The 17,500-nt window shown below is 44.4% G+C and overlaps 1 protein-coding gene across 1 annotated transcript in view; it reads right to left on the bottom strand.

Moving 5' to 3' along the window:
* LOC129851379 (uncharacterized) overlaps positions 1–6,633 on the bottom strand; it is a 10,442-nt gene extending 3,809 nt beyond the window's left edge. Inside the window, exon 1 of the mRNA XM_055917885.1 lies at positions 6,114–6,633. Within this exon, the coding sequence (XP_055773860.1) occupies positions 6,114–6,451 (338 nt within the window). The 5' untranslated portion in view covers positions 6,452–6,633. The remainder of the gene's footprint in view (positions 1–6,113) is intronic.
* Between the last annotated feature and the right edge of the window lie 10,867 nt (positions 6,634–17,500).

Raw genomic sequence — 17,500 nt, 5'->3', positions numbered from 1 at the left:
CTTCTTGGCACTGACGGAAACATGGATCACCACAGATAACACTGCTACTCCTACTGCTCTCTCTTCGTCCGCCCACGTGTTCTCGCACACCCCGAGAGCAGCTGGTCAGTGGGGTGGTGGCACCGGGATCCTCATCTCTCCCAAGTGGTCATTCTCTCTTTCTCCCCTTACCCATCTGTCTATCGCCTCCTTTGAATTCCATGCTGTCACAGTTACCAGCTCTTTCAAGCTTAACATCCTTATCATTTATCGCCCTCCAGGTTCCCTCGGAGAGTTCATCAATGAGCTTGATGCCTTGATAAGCTCCTTTCCTGAGGACGGCTCACCTCTCACAGTTCTGGGCGACTTTAACCTCCCCACGTCTACCTTTGACTCATTCCTCTCTGCCTCCTTCTTTCCACTCCTCTCCTCTTTTGACCTCACCCTCTCACCTTCCCCCCCTACTCACAAGGCAGGCAATACGCTTGACCTCATCTTTACTAGATGCTGTTCTTCCACTAACCACATTGCAACTCCCCTCCAAGTCTCCGACCACTACCTTGTATCCTTTTCCCTCTCGCTCTCATCCAACACTTCCCACACTGCCCCTACTCGGATGGTATCGCGCCGTCCCAACCTTCGCTCTCTCTCCCCCGCTACTCTCTCCTCTTCCATCCTATCATCTCTCCCCTCTGCTCAAACCTTCTCCAACCTATCTCCTGATTCTGCCTCCTCAACCCTCCTCTCCTCCCTTTCTGCATCCTTTGACTCTCTATGTCCCCTATCCTCCAGGCCGGCTCGGTCCTCCCCTCCCGCTCCGTGGCTCGACGACTCATTGCGAGCTCACAGAACAGGGCTCCGGGCAGCCGAGCGGAAATGGAGGAAAACTCGCCTCCCTGCGGACCTGGCATCCTTTCACTCCCTCCTCTCTACATTTTCCTCTTCTGTCTCTGCTGCTAAAGCCACTTTCTACCACTCTAAATTCCAAGCATCTGCCTCTAACCCTAGGAAGCTCTTTGCCACCTTCTCCTCCCTCCTGAATCCTCCTCCCCCTCCCCCCCCCCTCCTCCCTCTCTGCAGATGACTTCGTCAACCATTTTGAAAAGAAGGTCGACGACATCCGATCCTCGTTTGCTAAGTCAAATGACATCGCTGGTTCTGCTCACACTGCCCTACCCTGTGCTCTGACCTCTTTCTCCCCTCTCTCTCCAGATGAAATCTCGCGTCTTGTGATGGCCGGCCGCCCAACAACCTGCCCGCTTGACCCTATCCCCTCCTCTCTTCTCCAGACCATTTCCGGAGACCTTCTCCCTTACCTCACCTCGCTCATCAACTCATCCCTGACCGCTGGCTACGTCCCTTCCGTCTTCAAGAGAGCGAGAGTTGCACCCCTTCTGAAAAAACCTACACTCGATCTCTCCGATGTCAACAACTACAGACCAGTATCCCTTCTTTCTTTTCTCTCCAAAACTCTTGAACGTGCCGTCCTTGGCCAGCTCTCCTGCTATCTCTCTCAGAATGACCTTCTTGATCCAAATCAGTCAGGTTTCAAGACTAGTCATTCAACTGAGACTGCTCTTCTCTGTATCACGGAGGCGCTCCGCACTGCTAAAGCTAACTCTCTCTCCTCTGCTCTCATCCTTCTAGACCTATCGGCTGCCTTCGACACTGTGAACCATCAGATCCTCCTCTCCACCCTCTCCGAGTTGGACATCTCCGGCGCGGCCCACGCTTGGATTGCGTCCTACCTGACAGGTCGCTCCTACCAGGTGGCGTGGCGAGAATCTGTCTCCTCACCACGCGCTCTCACCACTGGTGTCCCCCAGGGCTCTGTTCTAGGCCCTCTCCTATTCTCGCTATACACCAAGTCACTTGGCTCTGTCATAACCTCACATGGTCTCTCCTATCATTGCTATGCAGACGACACACAATTAATCTTCTCCTTTCCCCCTTCTGATGACCAGGTGGCGAATCGCATCTCTGCATGTCTGGCAGACATATCAGTGTGGATGACGGATCACCACCTCAAGCTGAACCTCGGCAAGACGGAGCTGCTCTTCCTCCCGGGGAAGGACTGCCCGTTCCATGATCTCGCCATCACGGTTGACAACTCCATTGTGTCCTCCTCCCAGAGCGCTAAGAACCTTGGCGTGATCCTGGACAACACCCTGTCGTTCTCAACTAACATCAAGGCGGTGGCCCGTTCCTGTAGGTTCATGCTCTACAACATCCGCAGAGTACGACCCTGCCTCACACAGGAAGCGGCGCAGGTCCTAATCCAGGCACTTGTCATCTCCCGTCTGGATTACTGCAACTCGCTGTTGGCTGGGCTCCCTGCCTGTGCCATTAAACCCCTACAACTCATCCAGAACGCCGCAGCCCGTCTGGTGTTCAACCTTCCCAAGTTCTCACGTCACCCCGCTCCTCCGCTCTCTCCACTGGCTTCCAGTTGAAGCTCGCATCCGCTACAAGACCATGGTGCTTGCCTACGGAGCTGTGAGGGGAACGGCACCTCAGTACCTCCAGGCTCTGATCAGGCCCTACACCCAAACAAGGGCACTGCGTTCATCCACCTCTGGCCTGCTCGCCTCCCTACCACTGAGGAAGTACAGTTCCCGCTCAGCCCAGTCAAAACTGTTCGCTGCTCTGGCCCCCCAATGGTGGAACAAACTCCCTCACGACGCCAGGACAGCGGAGTCAATCACCACCTTCCGGAGACACCTGAAACCCCACCTCTTTAAGGAATACCTAGGATAGGATAAAGCAATCCTTCTGACCCCCCCCCCCCCCCCTTAAAAGATCTTGATGCACTATTGTAAAGTGGCTGTTCCACTGGATGTCATAAGGTGAATGCACCAATTTGTAAGTCGCTCTGGATAAGAGCGTCTGCTAAATGACTTAAATGTAAATGTAAATCATCGGATTTTAGAATATGCCAATGTTTGTGAACGATTCCCTTAATTTGTTCAGAGCGCTTTGAGAAGCGGGTAGTTAGAATGCAAGAATGCGTCTTTTTGCGAGACTGCCCTTGAAAAAGGTCATGTCTCGTTTTGTTTTGAATTTTCTCAATGGTGTGGGGTTTTTATAAGGTTTTTTGACATGCTTAACTAACTATAAGCTAGTAGGGCTTCTTATGCATTAAAGTTTGAATTACTGACTCTTGTGAACCTGCATTTTCCATTGTTCTCACTTTTACCAGTGCTCAGGGCCTAACCATGAATATCAGCCTGAAATGTGTGTGTGTTAAAGAGAGCGCTGTACTGTGTGAAATATGTGTGTGTATGCCACAAATGTATCAGTCTGAAATGTGTGTGTGTGCTGGAAGTAACAGTTAGCTCAGATAAGAAGCTGGGAAGCTGTAGTTAGCCTTGAGCGAGAACAGTGGACAATGTATACAGGTGCAGATATCTCAGACAATGTTATAAAACTGTCTGACCCCAGTCTCTGGGATGAAGGAGCGTAATCTACACAGCAACAATGAAGGGACACCAGAAAGCGCAAAGAAGCTGGGACCAGCTTATGTGCCAACATCAACGATAGGCTGGGTGAGTCTAAACCACGCCCAGTCTCTACTCTGACAGGCCGGCTCGGAAGTGGGAACTAATCTCTGTCACGAGTATAATATACTATCTTTGTCAGGAACAAGTGTCTTCTCTGTTCCACCCTGCGGGGTGGTGCAGTGAACCCGTATATACAAAAAATTTATTTGCCATTTATTAACTTTTGAATTAAACAATTATTTTAACCAAGTTCAGGTGTGCTAGTGTTCCTATCTCAGTTGAACTTTCGCAACCCTAACAATGGCATTATTAATCTGATAATTTTTGTACCCCCTCTCCTTGAACTTTCTTTGCGTCTCAGCCATATTTCTGTCGAAATCTGATTGTTTTTTGCAAATTCTTTTGATTCGACAGAATTGGCTGTAGGGCAAACTATTTTTCAAGGGAAGTGGGTGACAACTGTCAGCCCTCAACAAACTGTTACGATCAGTAGGTTTCCTGTAAAGATCAGTGTATAGAACATTATTTTCACACAAGATCAGAAGATTAAGAAAACTGATTTGACGTGTGTCAGATTGCATAGTAAATCTCAGATGTTCAGAACAGGAGTTAAGAAAAGCATGGAACGCCTGGAGCTGTTTTGCATCACCCCTCCACAGAACAAAAATATCATCAATATACCGTTTCCAAATAATGATGTTAGGCAAGAAAACATTTGAGAGGATTGAAAATGTACTGTTTCTCCATGTAACCCACATACAAATTAGCATAGTTAGGAGCCATGGGGGATCCCATTGCAGTACCCTTCGCCTAACCCTAACCCTAACCCTAACCCTAACCCTAACCCTTAGCATAGTTAGGAGCCATGGGGGATCCCATAGCAGTACCCTTTGTCTGAATAAAGAAATCATTTAGAAACAAGAAATAGTTGTGTGTAAGTACTATTAAAGCCAATGTTATAATGCATTCACTGGAAGGTAGTTTATTGGGGTCACGTTGCAGAAGAAAATGTTCCATAGCTTCAATACCGCCCTCGTGAGGAATATTAGTGTATAACGACTCAACATCAAAAGTAACTAACAACGTGTTCTCAGGGAGAGGATCAAGAGATTCTATGATAGAGATCATACTGCTGGTGTCCTTTACAAAGGAGGGGAGCTGTTCTGAGATCATACTGCTGGTGTCCTTTCGGAGGGGAGCTGTTCTGCGAGTGGTCTAATAAAAAAGTCAACAAAAGTAGAAAGAGGGGCCGTTACTGCATCAATGCCCGCTACAATAGGGCGCCCTGGAGGTTTAGTAACATTCTTGTGTAATTTCGGCAAAGTATAGAAAGTGGCAATTTTAGGGTGTTGAATAGCCAAAAAGTCATGTTCTTTTTTGGTTATCTGACCACAACCTAAATACCCATCTAGGACAGTTAAGATAGTATTCTGAGATTGAGAAGTGGGATCACTTCTGAGTTTCTTGTAAAAGGTGTTGTCAAGCAGCTGTCTATGACACTCATTTACATAAGCTGCCCTATCCATAAGTACAACCGACCCACCCTTGTCAGCAGGACAAATAAGGACTGAGGTATCGGATTGTAAATCAAGCAACGCGTGTTTTTCATCCTTATGTAAATTGTGGAAAGATTTGGACTCCTGTTGGTTCTTAAGGAGTTGAGCAACATCTTTTTCAACAAGTCTACAATATGTCTCGATAGAGTGATTGCGATTGGTTGGAGGTATAAAATAACTCTTGCTTCTAAAAGGAGTCAGAGTATGTGCAGGTGAGCAACATACTGGTTCAATAGAAATGTCAGGATTAGGGGAGCTAAAGTATTCCCTTAAACGGATGTTTCTAAAAAACTTAAACATGTCTACCTTAACATCAAAGTTGTTGCACTGGGTCGTAGGCACAAAAGATAACCCTTTATTAAGCAAAGAGACATGGGCAGGGCTCAATATCTTGCTTGATAAATTGAAAACACTCAGTCCCGTGGGTTCTGGGACCGTGTGAACGGTCTCCTCTGCCTCTGATAGTCGTTTCTTCTTACTCCGTCGGGTGCGGCATCTCGTCGATGTGCGTGCCTGCGGCCACCTCCGCCCTTCCGTCCGTCCAGTCTCTCGTTGAATAAAAAACGACCACTGGAAGCCGATGAGGCGCTGGTTGTAGAGTGTTGATCAGACGGGGGTGGATGGAGGTAAGCGGCATCCCTCCTGCGCCTGGCATGGAGAGGAGGAGCAGGACCTCCCTTGTCAGGGTTTCTCCAGAAGTAGACTTTATCCTCGGCCTTGCCTTTTTTGTCTTGGTTGAATTTCTTGATTTTAAGTTCCTTTATTTCTGTAGACAACTTGTCCTGGAGCGCTTGGTTAGTTTTCATCAGTTCATTGAATATGCCATCATCGTTAACAGCTATTTGTAGAGCTGTGCGTTTGTCTTTAATCGTGTTATCCATTTCACTAAAATCCTTTTTCAACTGGTCAACAATTAATGTCATTAAATCAATAGAGCATTTGTTCAGGATGAGAGTTTTAGCAGAGAGAGAGCAACAGAGACAGAACAAAATGAGAGGAAGAGCAGAGAGCAGAGAAAGGTTTCTCCAGGTTTCTAAATCAGTCTATCAATCCATCCACCATTGCCTGGGGTACTCACCATGTGTACTGGGTAGTGGTCTGTGTCTGTCTGTTAGCTTCCTTCCACTTTTCCTCCTCTTCCTCCTCCTCCTCTTCCTGTTGTGTGTCTAGTATCTGGTCCCAGATCTCAGTGTTAACCCACAGCGACCCCGACACGGTGAGGCTGGGCTCGGTGCAGGTGATACAACGGCACAGGGGGCAGCATACTGTCAGTAGGCCGCTCTGGAGCCTGGACATCGCCTGCAAGCACAGCCCACAGAATGTGTGCTTACAGTGGAGCATCCGAGGGATCTTCTGCCTACGAGAGTAGGGCTGGAGGCAGACGCAGCACTCCATGTCCTCGCTCATCAGACCCATGGCTGGATGGATATACGGCTGGAGCACAGAGGAACTCTGGACAGAGAGTCAGTGTCTAGGCAGGAAGACGTGGGGTTTAAACGCTGGTCTGAGGTCAGTGTTCCCCTTGTGAATTCTAAACGTCCTGGTTTGGATTTGATGAGGATGAGCTGATCCTAGATCTGTACTTAGGAGCGTAGGTCAGGAAGCTGCAACAGACATTAAGATATTCAATTAAATTAGATGACTTCATCACTGGCACTATGTAAACATATCTAATGTAATAACATATCTTAAATCAACAGGCTGTCAGATTTTTCTGAAGACATGAAGAACAAAAATATCTTGAAAAATATCACACATTTATAACATCCATAGTTATCAGATATAGACAAACCTTTTCACTTTTATCATTATCAATGAGAGGCAATATTTTACTTACAGGTTCTGGAATATTTTCAGCACAGCGACCAACTATCCGACGACTAAACTTTGTGTGTGAGAGAGAAGAGTGTGTGTGCTCTTATTTTAAGCTTTGGGGGAGGAGACTCAATGGTGTTATTTTCCCAGAAAGGGCGGTCTCTCACCTCCTCTACTCTCAGGTGAGGCAGGAAAGTTCCATGGAACGAGTTAAACACTTCTAGGTCACTTCTATAGCATAGTAGGTCACTTCAGGAGATTTGCCAGGGCCGTGTATTGACATTTACAGGGCAGGTGTTCATGTCTACAAAGGGTACGCACACTGAGTGTACAAAACATTAAGAACACCTGCTCTTTTCAGGACATAGACTGACCAGGTGAATCCAGGTGAAACCTATGATCCCTTATTGATGTCACTTGTTAAAACCACTTCAATCTGTGTAGATGAAGGGGAGGAGACAGACAGGTTAAAGAAGGATTTTTAAGCCTTGAGACAATTGAGACATGGATTGTGTATGTTTGTCATTCAGAGGGTGAAAGGGTAAGACAACAGATTTAAGTTCCTTTGAATGGGATATGGTAGTAGGTGTCAGGCACACCGGTTTGTGTCAAGAACTGCAATGATGCCGGGTTTTTCACGCTCAACAGTTTCCCGTGTGTATCAAGAATAGTCCACCACCAGCCAAAGGACATCCACCAAACTTGACACAACTTTGGGAAGCATTGGCGTGAACGTGGGCAACGATCCTTGTGGAACGCTTTCGACACCTTGTAGAGTCCATGCCCTGACGAATTGAGGCTGTTCTGAGGGCAGAAGGGGGTGCAACTTAATATCAAGAAGGTGCTACTTATGTAGTTTATACTTATTGTACGTCCAGTTTATGATGGATCAATCTGATTTGCAAGGGAATTTTCACCGGAGAGGGGAAAGCATTTGTAGAACCCTCTTTGTGGACTTGTAGAATCCTATCTGTGAACTTGTAGAACCCTCTCTGTGTACTTGTAGAACCATCTCTGTGGACTTGTAGAACCCTCTCTGTGGACTTGTAGAACCCTCTCTGTGGACTTGTAGAACCCTCTCTGTGGACTTGTAGAACCCTCTCTGTGGACTTGTAGAACCCTCTCTGTGGACTTGTAGAACCCTCTCTGTGGACTTGTAGAACCCTCTCTGTGGACTTGTAGAACCCTCTCTGTGGACTTGTAGAACCCTCTCTGTGGACTTGTAGAACCCTCTCTGTGGACTTGTAGAACCCTCTCTGTGGACTTGTAGAACCCTCTCTGTGGACTTGTAGAACCCTCTCTGTGGACTTGTAGAACCCTCTCTGTGGACTTGTAGAACCCTCTCTGTGGACTTGTAGAACCCTCTCTGTGGACTTGTAGAACCCTCTCTGTTTACGTGCCTTGTTATTGTAGTATTTATGTACAGAATCTGTTCAATGGAAGCAGTTTCTCTTCTAGATAAGAGACACAGTTCAAAGGAAGCGTTATCTCTTCTAGATAAGAGACAGTGGCACAGTTCAAGTACTTTACACCACTGTTGTTGACAACTTACAACAACCTAGCAGTGCCGATTACTGTTGATAAGTGTGCTCTTCTCTTACCGCTTGAAACCATTTCACGTTACGGGCCATAGACCAGTGACCCGCGGTTTAGCATAATCCAATCCATCCCTTGGTACACAAGCTCTTCCTATATTTACTTGACAGTCAATTCAGAGTTTAGCAGCAGATTATGTCAGAGAGGAAGAGGCGAAGGGAGAGGATTTACTCAACCCAAAAACATTTTTTTGTACGGAGGTCTGTGAGAGAGTGTCGAATAATATGAGGCTTATTTGATCTAATAGCTGTTTCGTAATGTTTAGGCTGTTACAAATGTGTTGATAAAAGTGCATGCATGTGGCATTCCGGCAACTTTGAGTAAAACTATTTAGTTGTGGCTCTTGTTCACACACTTATCTGCCCTCTCATTGGCTAGAATGGTCCGACCGGTTCCTTGTTAGTTAACGTTTCCACGACTAACTTGTCAATATAATAGGTATTATTTGCCGTTGCAGAGTCACCAGAAAATGCTAAAATACGTTTTTCAGGGATACATTAAAGACATGTAACTCCATCTCATTGTTCTATCTGTGGATTCAGTGTTTTCAACCTAATGTCCCGTTACCTCTGAAAAACGGAAATAGGACATACTTTTTTTTGTGTGGGCATTTTAGCTAACCCTAGCCAAATCGTTATCCATTTTCCTAACTGTAACCTAATTATCCTGTCTGAGGTAAAAACAGATTCAAGTTGGATATTCAATTGATATTCGCCCATTCAAACCTTAATAGCTTTCGAACCACTTGAGCCACAGACTCCAAATAAGTGTCATGATGTTGGAAAACTGGCGCCAGACATTGCACAGGTCTTATTTTCATGATTTGGACATGAATTTGCTTTCCAAAGCTAATAAACGTGTGGAAATGTGAGCAGCATTTTGTATTCCTAGATGAATTAGTTGATTCTTGAACAATGAACAAGAACAATGATTCTTAATTGTTCTGGGTCAAGGAGAATGAGAGGGAGGCCGGGAAATGATTCAGTTCAGAGGAAAGATTTCCAGACACTCACAATATAAACAAAGCACAAACTTTTTTACATTCGAATTTCAATAGCTCCTTGGTCATGTGACCTACTGGACTCGAACAAGGTTCAGAATGTCCACTGACTACCCTTCTATATTGCACACCCTTTAGTTGGTTCATTTTCATCTCACACGTTTTTTTACAATAATTTTTCAGACATTCTAATTTCAATAGCTCCTTGGTCATGTGACCTACTGACTTCAAACAAGGTTCAGAATGTCCTCTCAGTGGGCCTACACATTGCACACCCTTGAGTTTGTCCATTTTCATCTCACTCGATTTTACATTAATTTTTCAAACTTTCAAATAATATAACATATCAAGGCAGTATGATGAATTAGCCTTCCATTGTAATATATCATAAATTGTCTTACATGCCGTCACTGTTTTCAAAAGATTATAAACATATTAAATAAAGTTACTAACCCAGTCAGTCTTTGGGCCACATCCAGGTTCTTCATCAGTGGCACACAGGAAGCAGTTGTTGGCTTTGTTGAACTCTGAAATCATAGGCATGAACTGAACATATGGCTGTCCCTGTAACGGTCGTCTTTCGGACAGTTAGTAGACCAAGGCGCAGCGGGTGATGAATACATAATACTTTATTGCAAGACGAAGACAGACACGAATTACACTTGACTAAATATACAAAATAACAAAACAAACTAGACAGACCTAAACTACGAACTTACATGAAACGAAGAACACAGGAACGACCGAATGAACGAGACAGTACCGTGTGGTGCAACAAACACAGACACAGCGACAATCACCCACAAACAAACAGTGAGAACAACCTACCTTAATATGACTCTCAATTAGAGGAAAACGCAAAACACCTGCCTCTAATTAAGAGCCATACCAGGCAACCCAAAACCAACATAGAAACAGAAAACATAGACTGCCCACCCAAAACTCACGCCCTGACCATCACACACATACAAAACAACAGAAAACAGGTCAGGAACGTGACAGTCCCACACTACTACATAAAAATAAAGAATTAACATTTACTTTGAACTAAATGTCATTACATACCAGACATTTTTAGTAAAATCCTCAGCCATTTCTTTTCATTGTTGCTCCATGTGTTTTTGAAGGGGATGTTTGGGGTAGTTCTGTGCAACCTCCTTGGCCATCTAAAACCCCAAAAATTAAATAGAGTTTTTAACCTAATTGTCACATAACAGCTAACCATTCATTATTGAAAATATAACTATCAAACCTGCATTACCAAGACCCCACAGCTGAAGGTGTCCAGCTGCATGGTGGGAGTTATTTCCCCTCCTTTCCACTTTATGTCCACCCAGTCGTCTCATTTTGAAGTATTCTCTTTTTTTTAATGTAAACATAAAGGAATTCTGATTAGTTTATAGGTAAATAAATACACAGGCCAAAACTGTATGCTGATTTCCTTATCACTATAATCTAGTAGAGGTAATTCCCTTTATGCCCCATTCTACACACAGCCTAAATTATAGGCACTGAACCATTTACAGGACAATAATAAAAGTAGCATTGAGGATCCAACCCGATCACAGAGTGAATACATGTAGAGCGTTTGTAGACGTTTAAGAAAAATATATGAAGTGACAGTTTCATCAGTACGTGCTTAAAGAAAGTCATATCACAAAGATCACGGATGACAGTGCCCATCAAATCAATGACAATAGAGAATGAATTGTAAGCACCAAAGTGTGTTAAAGTGTGTTTGTCAAAATAATATCTGAAAATGCCACTTGTTGAACATAATACTTCTATTTGCAATATCAATTTATGATATATGCAGTTAAGTAATATTCCATGTATAAACACTACATGTAGGACAGACATTCCCACATACAGTATACACATACATAGACAACTACTATGATTATTATTATTTGACCATGCTGGTAATTTATGAACATTTGAACATATTGGCCATGTTCTGTTATAATCTCCACCCGGCACAGCCAGAAGAGGACTGGCCACCCCTCATAGCCTGGTTCCTCTCTAGGTTTCTTCCTAGGTTTTGGCCTTTCTAGAGAGTTTTTCCTAGCCGACGTGCTTCTACATCTGCATTGATTGCTGTTTGGTGGTTTTAATTTATTTATTTTATTTTATTTTACCAGGTAAGTTGACTGAGAACACGTTCTCATTTGCAGCAACGACCTGGGGAATAGTTACAGGGGAGAGGAGGGGGATGAATGAGCCAATTGTAAACTGGGGATTATTAGGTGACCATGATGGTTTGAGGGCCAGATTGGGAATTTAGCCAGGACACCGGGGTTAACACCCCTACTCTTACGATAAGTGCCATGGGATCTTTAATGACCTCAGAGAGTCAGGACACCCGTTTAACGTCCCATCCGAAAGACGGCACCCTACACAGGGCAGTGTCCCCAATCACTGCCCTGGGGCATTGGGATATTTTTTTTTTTTAGACCAGAGGAAAGAGTGCCTCCTACTGGCCCTCCAACACCACTTCCAGCAGCATCTGGTCTCCCATCCAGGGACTGACCAGGACCAACCCTGCTTAGCTTCAGAAGCAAGCCAGTAGTGGTATGCAGGGTGGTATGCTGCTGGCTGTTTTAAGCTGTGTTTCTGTACAGCACTTTGAGATATCAGCTGATGTACGAAGGGCTATATAAATACATTTGATTTGATTTGATTTGACACAGAGGCATTTTTCAGCTGTGATTTTACCATTCAGAATCCAAAATGGATATGACAATATGGCCAGCACAGGACGTAATACACCCTTACAACAAGCTACTTTTTTGATCTTCTTGACATCTTATCTGGTAAACTGCTACTATGTTTCAAGAAAAGAGACCCAATTAGGGGTTAGTGTACTCCAGTAAAACAAGGGCTGGTTTAGATTAAAAACTATTGCCATGTGTCCCGGTTCATAGGGGCATGAGAGACTAGTCAGTGGTAGAATTGAGTTGCCACTTTATTGGCCCAAACACCCACAGACCCACAAGGTTGAGGTTACTCACAGAATAGTAATTCGTAATTGACGCATTGTGTCTTCTATCCTATCCTTCTGTCCAAGGATAGGATAAGTGTTTGGAAATATTTGTTCCCCATAAATACAAAGGAGGATGTCTCTTCTCATACCACTGGCACTTTAGTCAGACAGCCAGACTGTGTAAAAATGTTATGATGGGGCTGGCAGCGGAGTTCCCATTGACTAAGCACCACGGAGACCAGTCAGGAGAGAATACATACAGGTCAAGGGTGCCAATTGAAAGTCAAGGGGTGTGTCTGTGCCCTTTTGGATGACTCTCTCTTTACAGAGAACCCCTGTGGTTCAAGTCAAGAGCTACCCTTCCCCTTTCAGTCTGCTCTGCACATGTCTGAAAGTGACAGAGCCAGCAGCCAAGAGAGGTTTTCACAGTATGTTATAAACAATTATTACACTTATGAATGTATGTAAAATGTTAATATGTATTACATCCAGTACAATGGAATAACTATAGTCCACTGACTATATAAGGGTAGCCAGTGGACATTCTGCACGTTGTGTAACGGATGTGAAATGGCTAGTCATTAGGTCACATGACCAAGGAGCTATTGAAATTTGATCGTTTGAAAAATTAATGTAAAAATGTGTGAGATGAAAATGGACAAACTAAAGGGTCGGCAAGGTGAAGTCAGTAGGTCATATGACCAAAGAGCTATTGATATTCAAAAATGTAAATAAATAATTTAAAATAGTGTGAGATGTAAATCGACAAAAAAAAAGGTGTGTGCAATGTGTGTCAATCGGATTCGCTACAACCAGTTTTGAAAGTGCTAGAAGTAATAATTAAAGAGCTATTGAAATGTGAAAATGTCGATTTGTCACTATGTTGACGGTCCCTAACTGCTGTTGGTGGACGTAAGGAAAATTACAGGCGAATATCCGTCGAATATCTAACCTGAAACTGTATTTACCTCGGCATTATCCTAACCTGCTAGGAAAGATACATGCTCACAAAATATTGATCCCTTCCAGCCATGACGGTCTTTCTACTCCAGGGCTTTCTACGTCTGCTACGTCAGGTTAGCAGCTGAGACATTACGTCGTTTGTTCCCGTAGCTTTTGAAGGAAGTGTTTGTTATTGAAAGAAAATACGTTTTTTATTATGTAACTACTTTTGATTTAATTTGATTACAACCCGAGTTGACTGTTTCCCGACCGGAACCGCTCCCTACTTGTGTGTGTTTGCTTACGTCTGTTTTGTTGGACAACAATGAAGGCCTAGTTAGTTTTAACATTAGTTTATCGCTCCTAGCTAGCTGTTAATGTTACATCTGGATAATCTGCTCTCTTATGTGGGATTTCAACACATTACTGTACTGATCTTCGACATTACACTGTGAAATAAAATCAGGTATGTTGATTGCTTGAAACGCGATGTTTTCGTAGGGTTACGTCCGAGTGTGATATTGACGTTAGCAAGCTAACTAAGTTACAATAGGCTTGTAGTGGGATAAGTAATTCATCTGGCTAAACCAGCTAGCTAGATGTGTATGTCGACATAAATGACCGGCTCGTCTTGGCTAGCTCTGATTTACCTTCCTACTTTTGAACGATTATAGCTATATTGTAGGGCAGGAAGGGAAATATAAGCTAGCTACTATTCAATATATCATGTAATTATATGGATGTGAAATGTTGATTTAACTGTAAGTCGCTCAGGATAGGAGGCGAGCGTCTGCTAAATTACTAAAATGTAAACGCTAAATCATGTTCCCCAAAAGAGTATCACACTATTTGATTTGTTAGACAAGCTAGTTTGACATTTGCCTCTGGAAAGCGCACTGTCTTGGCCTAAACATTGTAATGGTCAAGCTGGATGAGCAACTGTTTTGGATGGAGAATATCCTTATTGTTTGTTGTGGCTATCATAGATGGCTAGCCTAACGGTATATGCAGCATGTTTACTATGTTGGTAGGTGCAGGTGTCTTGAGGACACTAGCTAGCTGTTTTAAACAACAATACAGACACGAGGTCAGGGGGGTGGCCTGTAAAAATGCAGAGCTGTCACATCGGATTCAGCTGTCACACCGGATTCAGCTGTCACACCGGATTCAGCTGTCACACCTGATTCAGCTGTCACATCGGATTCAGCTGTAACACCTGATTCAGCTGTCACATCGGATTCAGCTGTCACATCGGATTCAGCTGTCACACCGGATTCAGCTGTCACACCGGATTCAGCTGTCACACCGGATTCAGCTGTCACACCGGATTCAGCTGTAACACCTGATTCAGCTGTAACACCGGATTCAGCTGTAACACCGGATTCAGCTGTAACACCCGATTCACCGGATTCAGCTGTAACACCGGATTCAGCTGTAACACCCGATTCAGCTGTAACACCCGATTCAGCTGTAACACCCGATTCAGCTGTAACACCCGATTCAGCTGTAACACCGGATTCAGCTATAACACCCGATTCAGCTGTAACACCCGATTCAGCTGTAACACCCGATTCAGCTGTAACACCCGATTCAGCTGTAACACCCGATTCAGCTAGCTGTCTACAGAAAGTATAAACACGCCTGGACTTTTTCCACATTTTGTTGTTATAAAGTCGGATTTAATTATTTTGTTGTTGTTGTCAACGATCTACACAATACTCTGTCAAAGTGGAAGAACAATTTTAACAACTTAGTTTTTAATATATTGATTCGATAGGTGTTCAACCCACTGAGTTAATACATGTTAGAATCACCTTAGGCAGCGATTACAGCTGAGAGTCTTTCTGGTTAAGTCTCTGGATTGTGTAACATTTGCCCATCCATTATTTTCAAAAATTCTTCAAGTTCTGTCAAATTGGTTGTTGATCATTGCTAGGCAACCATTTTCAGGTCTTGTCATAGATTTTCAAGCTGTCAAAAAAAAAACTGTAACTCAGCCACATTCACTGTCTTCTTGGTAAACAACTCCAGTGTTGATTTGGCCTTGTGTTTTAGGTTATTGTCCTGCTGAAAGGTGAATTCCTCTCCCAGTGTCTGGTGGAAAGCAGACTGAACCAGGTTGTCCTTCAGGATTTTGCCAGTTTTTTTTATTTAACTAGGCAGGCCAGTTAAGAACAAATTCTTATTTACAATGACAGCCTACCGGGGAACAGTGGGGCAGAACGACAGATTTTTACCTTGTCAGCTCAAAGTTCATTTGTGGAATGTCTTTCCTTAATGCATTTGAGCCAATCCTTTGTATTGTGACAAGTTAGGGGTGGTATACAGAAGATTGCCCTATTTGGTAAAATACCTAGTCCATTTTATGGCAAGAACAGCTCAAATAAGCAAAGAGAAATGACAGACCATCAGTCTGTCATTCTGGACAATTTCAACAGCTTTGAAAGTTTCTTCAAGTGCTGTCGCAAAAACCATGAAGCGCTATGATGAAACTGGATCTCATGAGGACCGCCACAGGAAAGGAAGACTGAGTTATCTCTGCTGCAGAGCATAGGTTCATTATTGTTATCAGCCTCATAAATTGCAGCCCATATAAATGCTTCACAGAGTTCAAGTAACAGACACATATCAACATCAACTTTTCAGAGGTAGCTGTGTGAATCAGGCCTTCGTGGTCAAATTGCTGCAAAGAAACCACTACTAAAGGACACCAATATGAAGAAGAGACTTGCTTGGGCCAAGAAACACTAACAATAGACATTAGACCGGTGGAAATTTGGCCTTTGGTCTGATGTCTTTGTGAGACGCAGAGTAGGTGAACCCAGCAACCCAGCAGCAGGACCGCTACCTCCGCCTTTGTGCAAGGAGGTGCACTGCCAGCGCCCTGCAAAATGACCTCCAGCAGGCCACAAATGTGCATGTGTCTGCTCAAACGGTCAGAAACAGACTCCATGAGGGTGGTATGAGGGCCCGACGTCCACAGGTGGGGGTTGTGCTTACAGCCCAACACCGTGCAGGACGTTTGGCATTTGCCAGAGAACACCAAGATTGGCAAATTCGCCACTGGCGCCCTGTGCTCTTCACAGATGAAAGCAGGTTCACACTGAGCACATGAGCACATGTGACAGACGTGACAGAGTCTGGAGACGCCGTGGAGAACGTTCTGCTGCCTGCAACATCCTCCAGCATGACCGGTTTGGCGATGGGTCAGTCATGGTGTGGGGTGGCATTTCTTTGTGGGGCCGCACAGCCCTCCATGTGCTCGCCAGAGGTAACCTGACTGCCGATAGGTACCGAGATGAGATCCTCAGACCCCTTGTGAGACCATATGCTGACACATGCACATTTGTGGCCTGCTGGAGGTCATTTTGCAGGGCTCTGGCAGTGCTCCTCCTTGCACAAAGGAGGAGGTAGCGGTCCTGCTGCTGGGTTGTTGCCCTCCTACGGCCTCCTCCACGTCTCCTGATGTACTGGCCTGTCTCCTGGTAGCGCCTCCATGCTCTGGACACTACGCTGACAGACACAGCAAACCTTTTTGCCACAGCTCGCATTGATGTGCCATCCTGGATGAACTGCACTACCTGAGCCACTTGTGTGGGTTGTAGACTCCGTCTCATGCTACCACTAGAGTGAGAGCACCGCCAGCATTCAAAAGTGACCAAAACATCAGCCAGGAAGCATAGGAACTGAGAAGTGGTCTGTGGTCACCACCTGCAGAATCACTCCTTTTTTGGGGGTGTCTTGCTAAATGCCTATAATTTCCACCTTTTGTCTATTCCATTTGCATAACAGCATGTGAAATTTATTGTCAATCAGTGTTGCTTCCTAAGTGGACAGTTTGATTTCACAGAAGTGTGATTGACTTGGAGTTACATTGTGTTGTTTAAGTGTTCCCTTTATTTTTTTGAGCAGTGTATATATATATATGTATTCTATAAACCTTAAATATTCTATAGGCTATGCAGAGCCATGGTCGTGTCCACTTGTGTCTATCAGCTGTAGTTACAATCAAACGACCCGACCCCGGACCTGAGGGAGAAGTTAGAATGTTGGACCCAGGGGTTCGGGTGGACCTGTATAAACCTCTAATACTCACTGTATATTTCAAATGAACATTCTGAAACATGCA

Source organism: Salvelinus fontinalis, chromosome 3 (genome assembly GCF_029448725.1).
Source record: "Salvelinus fontinalis isolate EN_2023a chromosome 3, ASM2944872v1, whole genome shotgun sequence".
NCBI lineage: Eukaryota > Metazoa > Chordata > Actinopteri > Salmoniformes > Salmonidae > Salvelinus > Salvelinus fontinalis.
The sequence above is the reverse complement of the archived record's forward strand: the minus strand, read 5'-3'. Positions and strand labels throughout refer to the sequence as shown.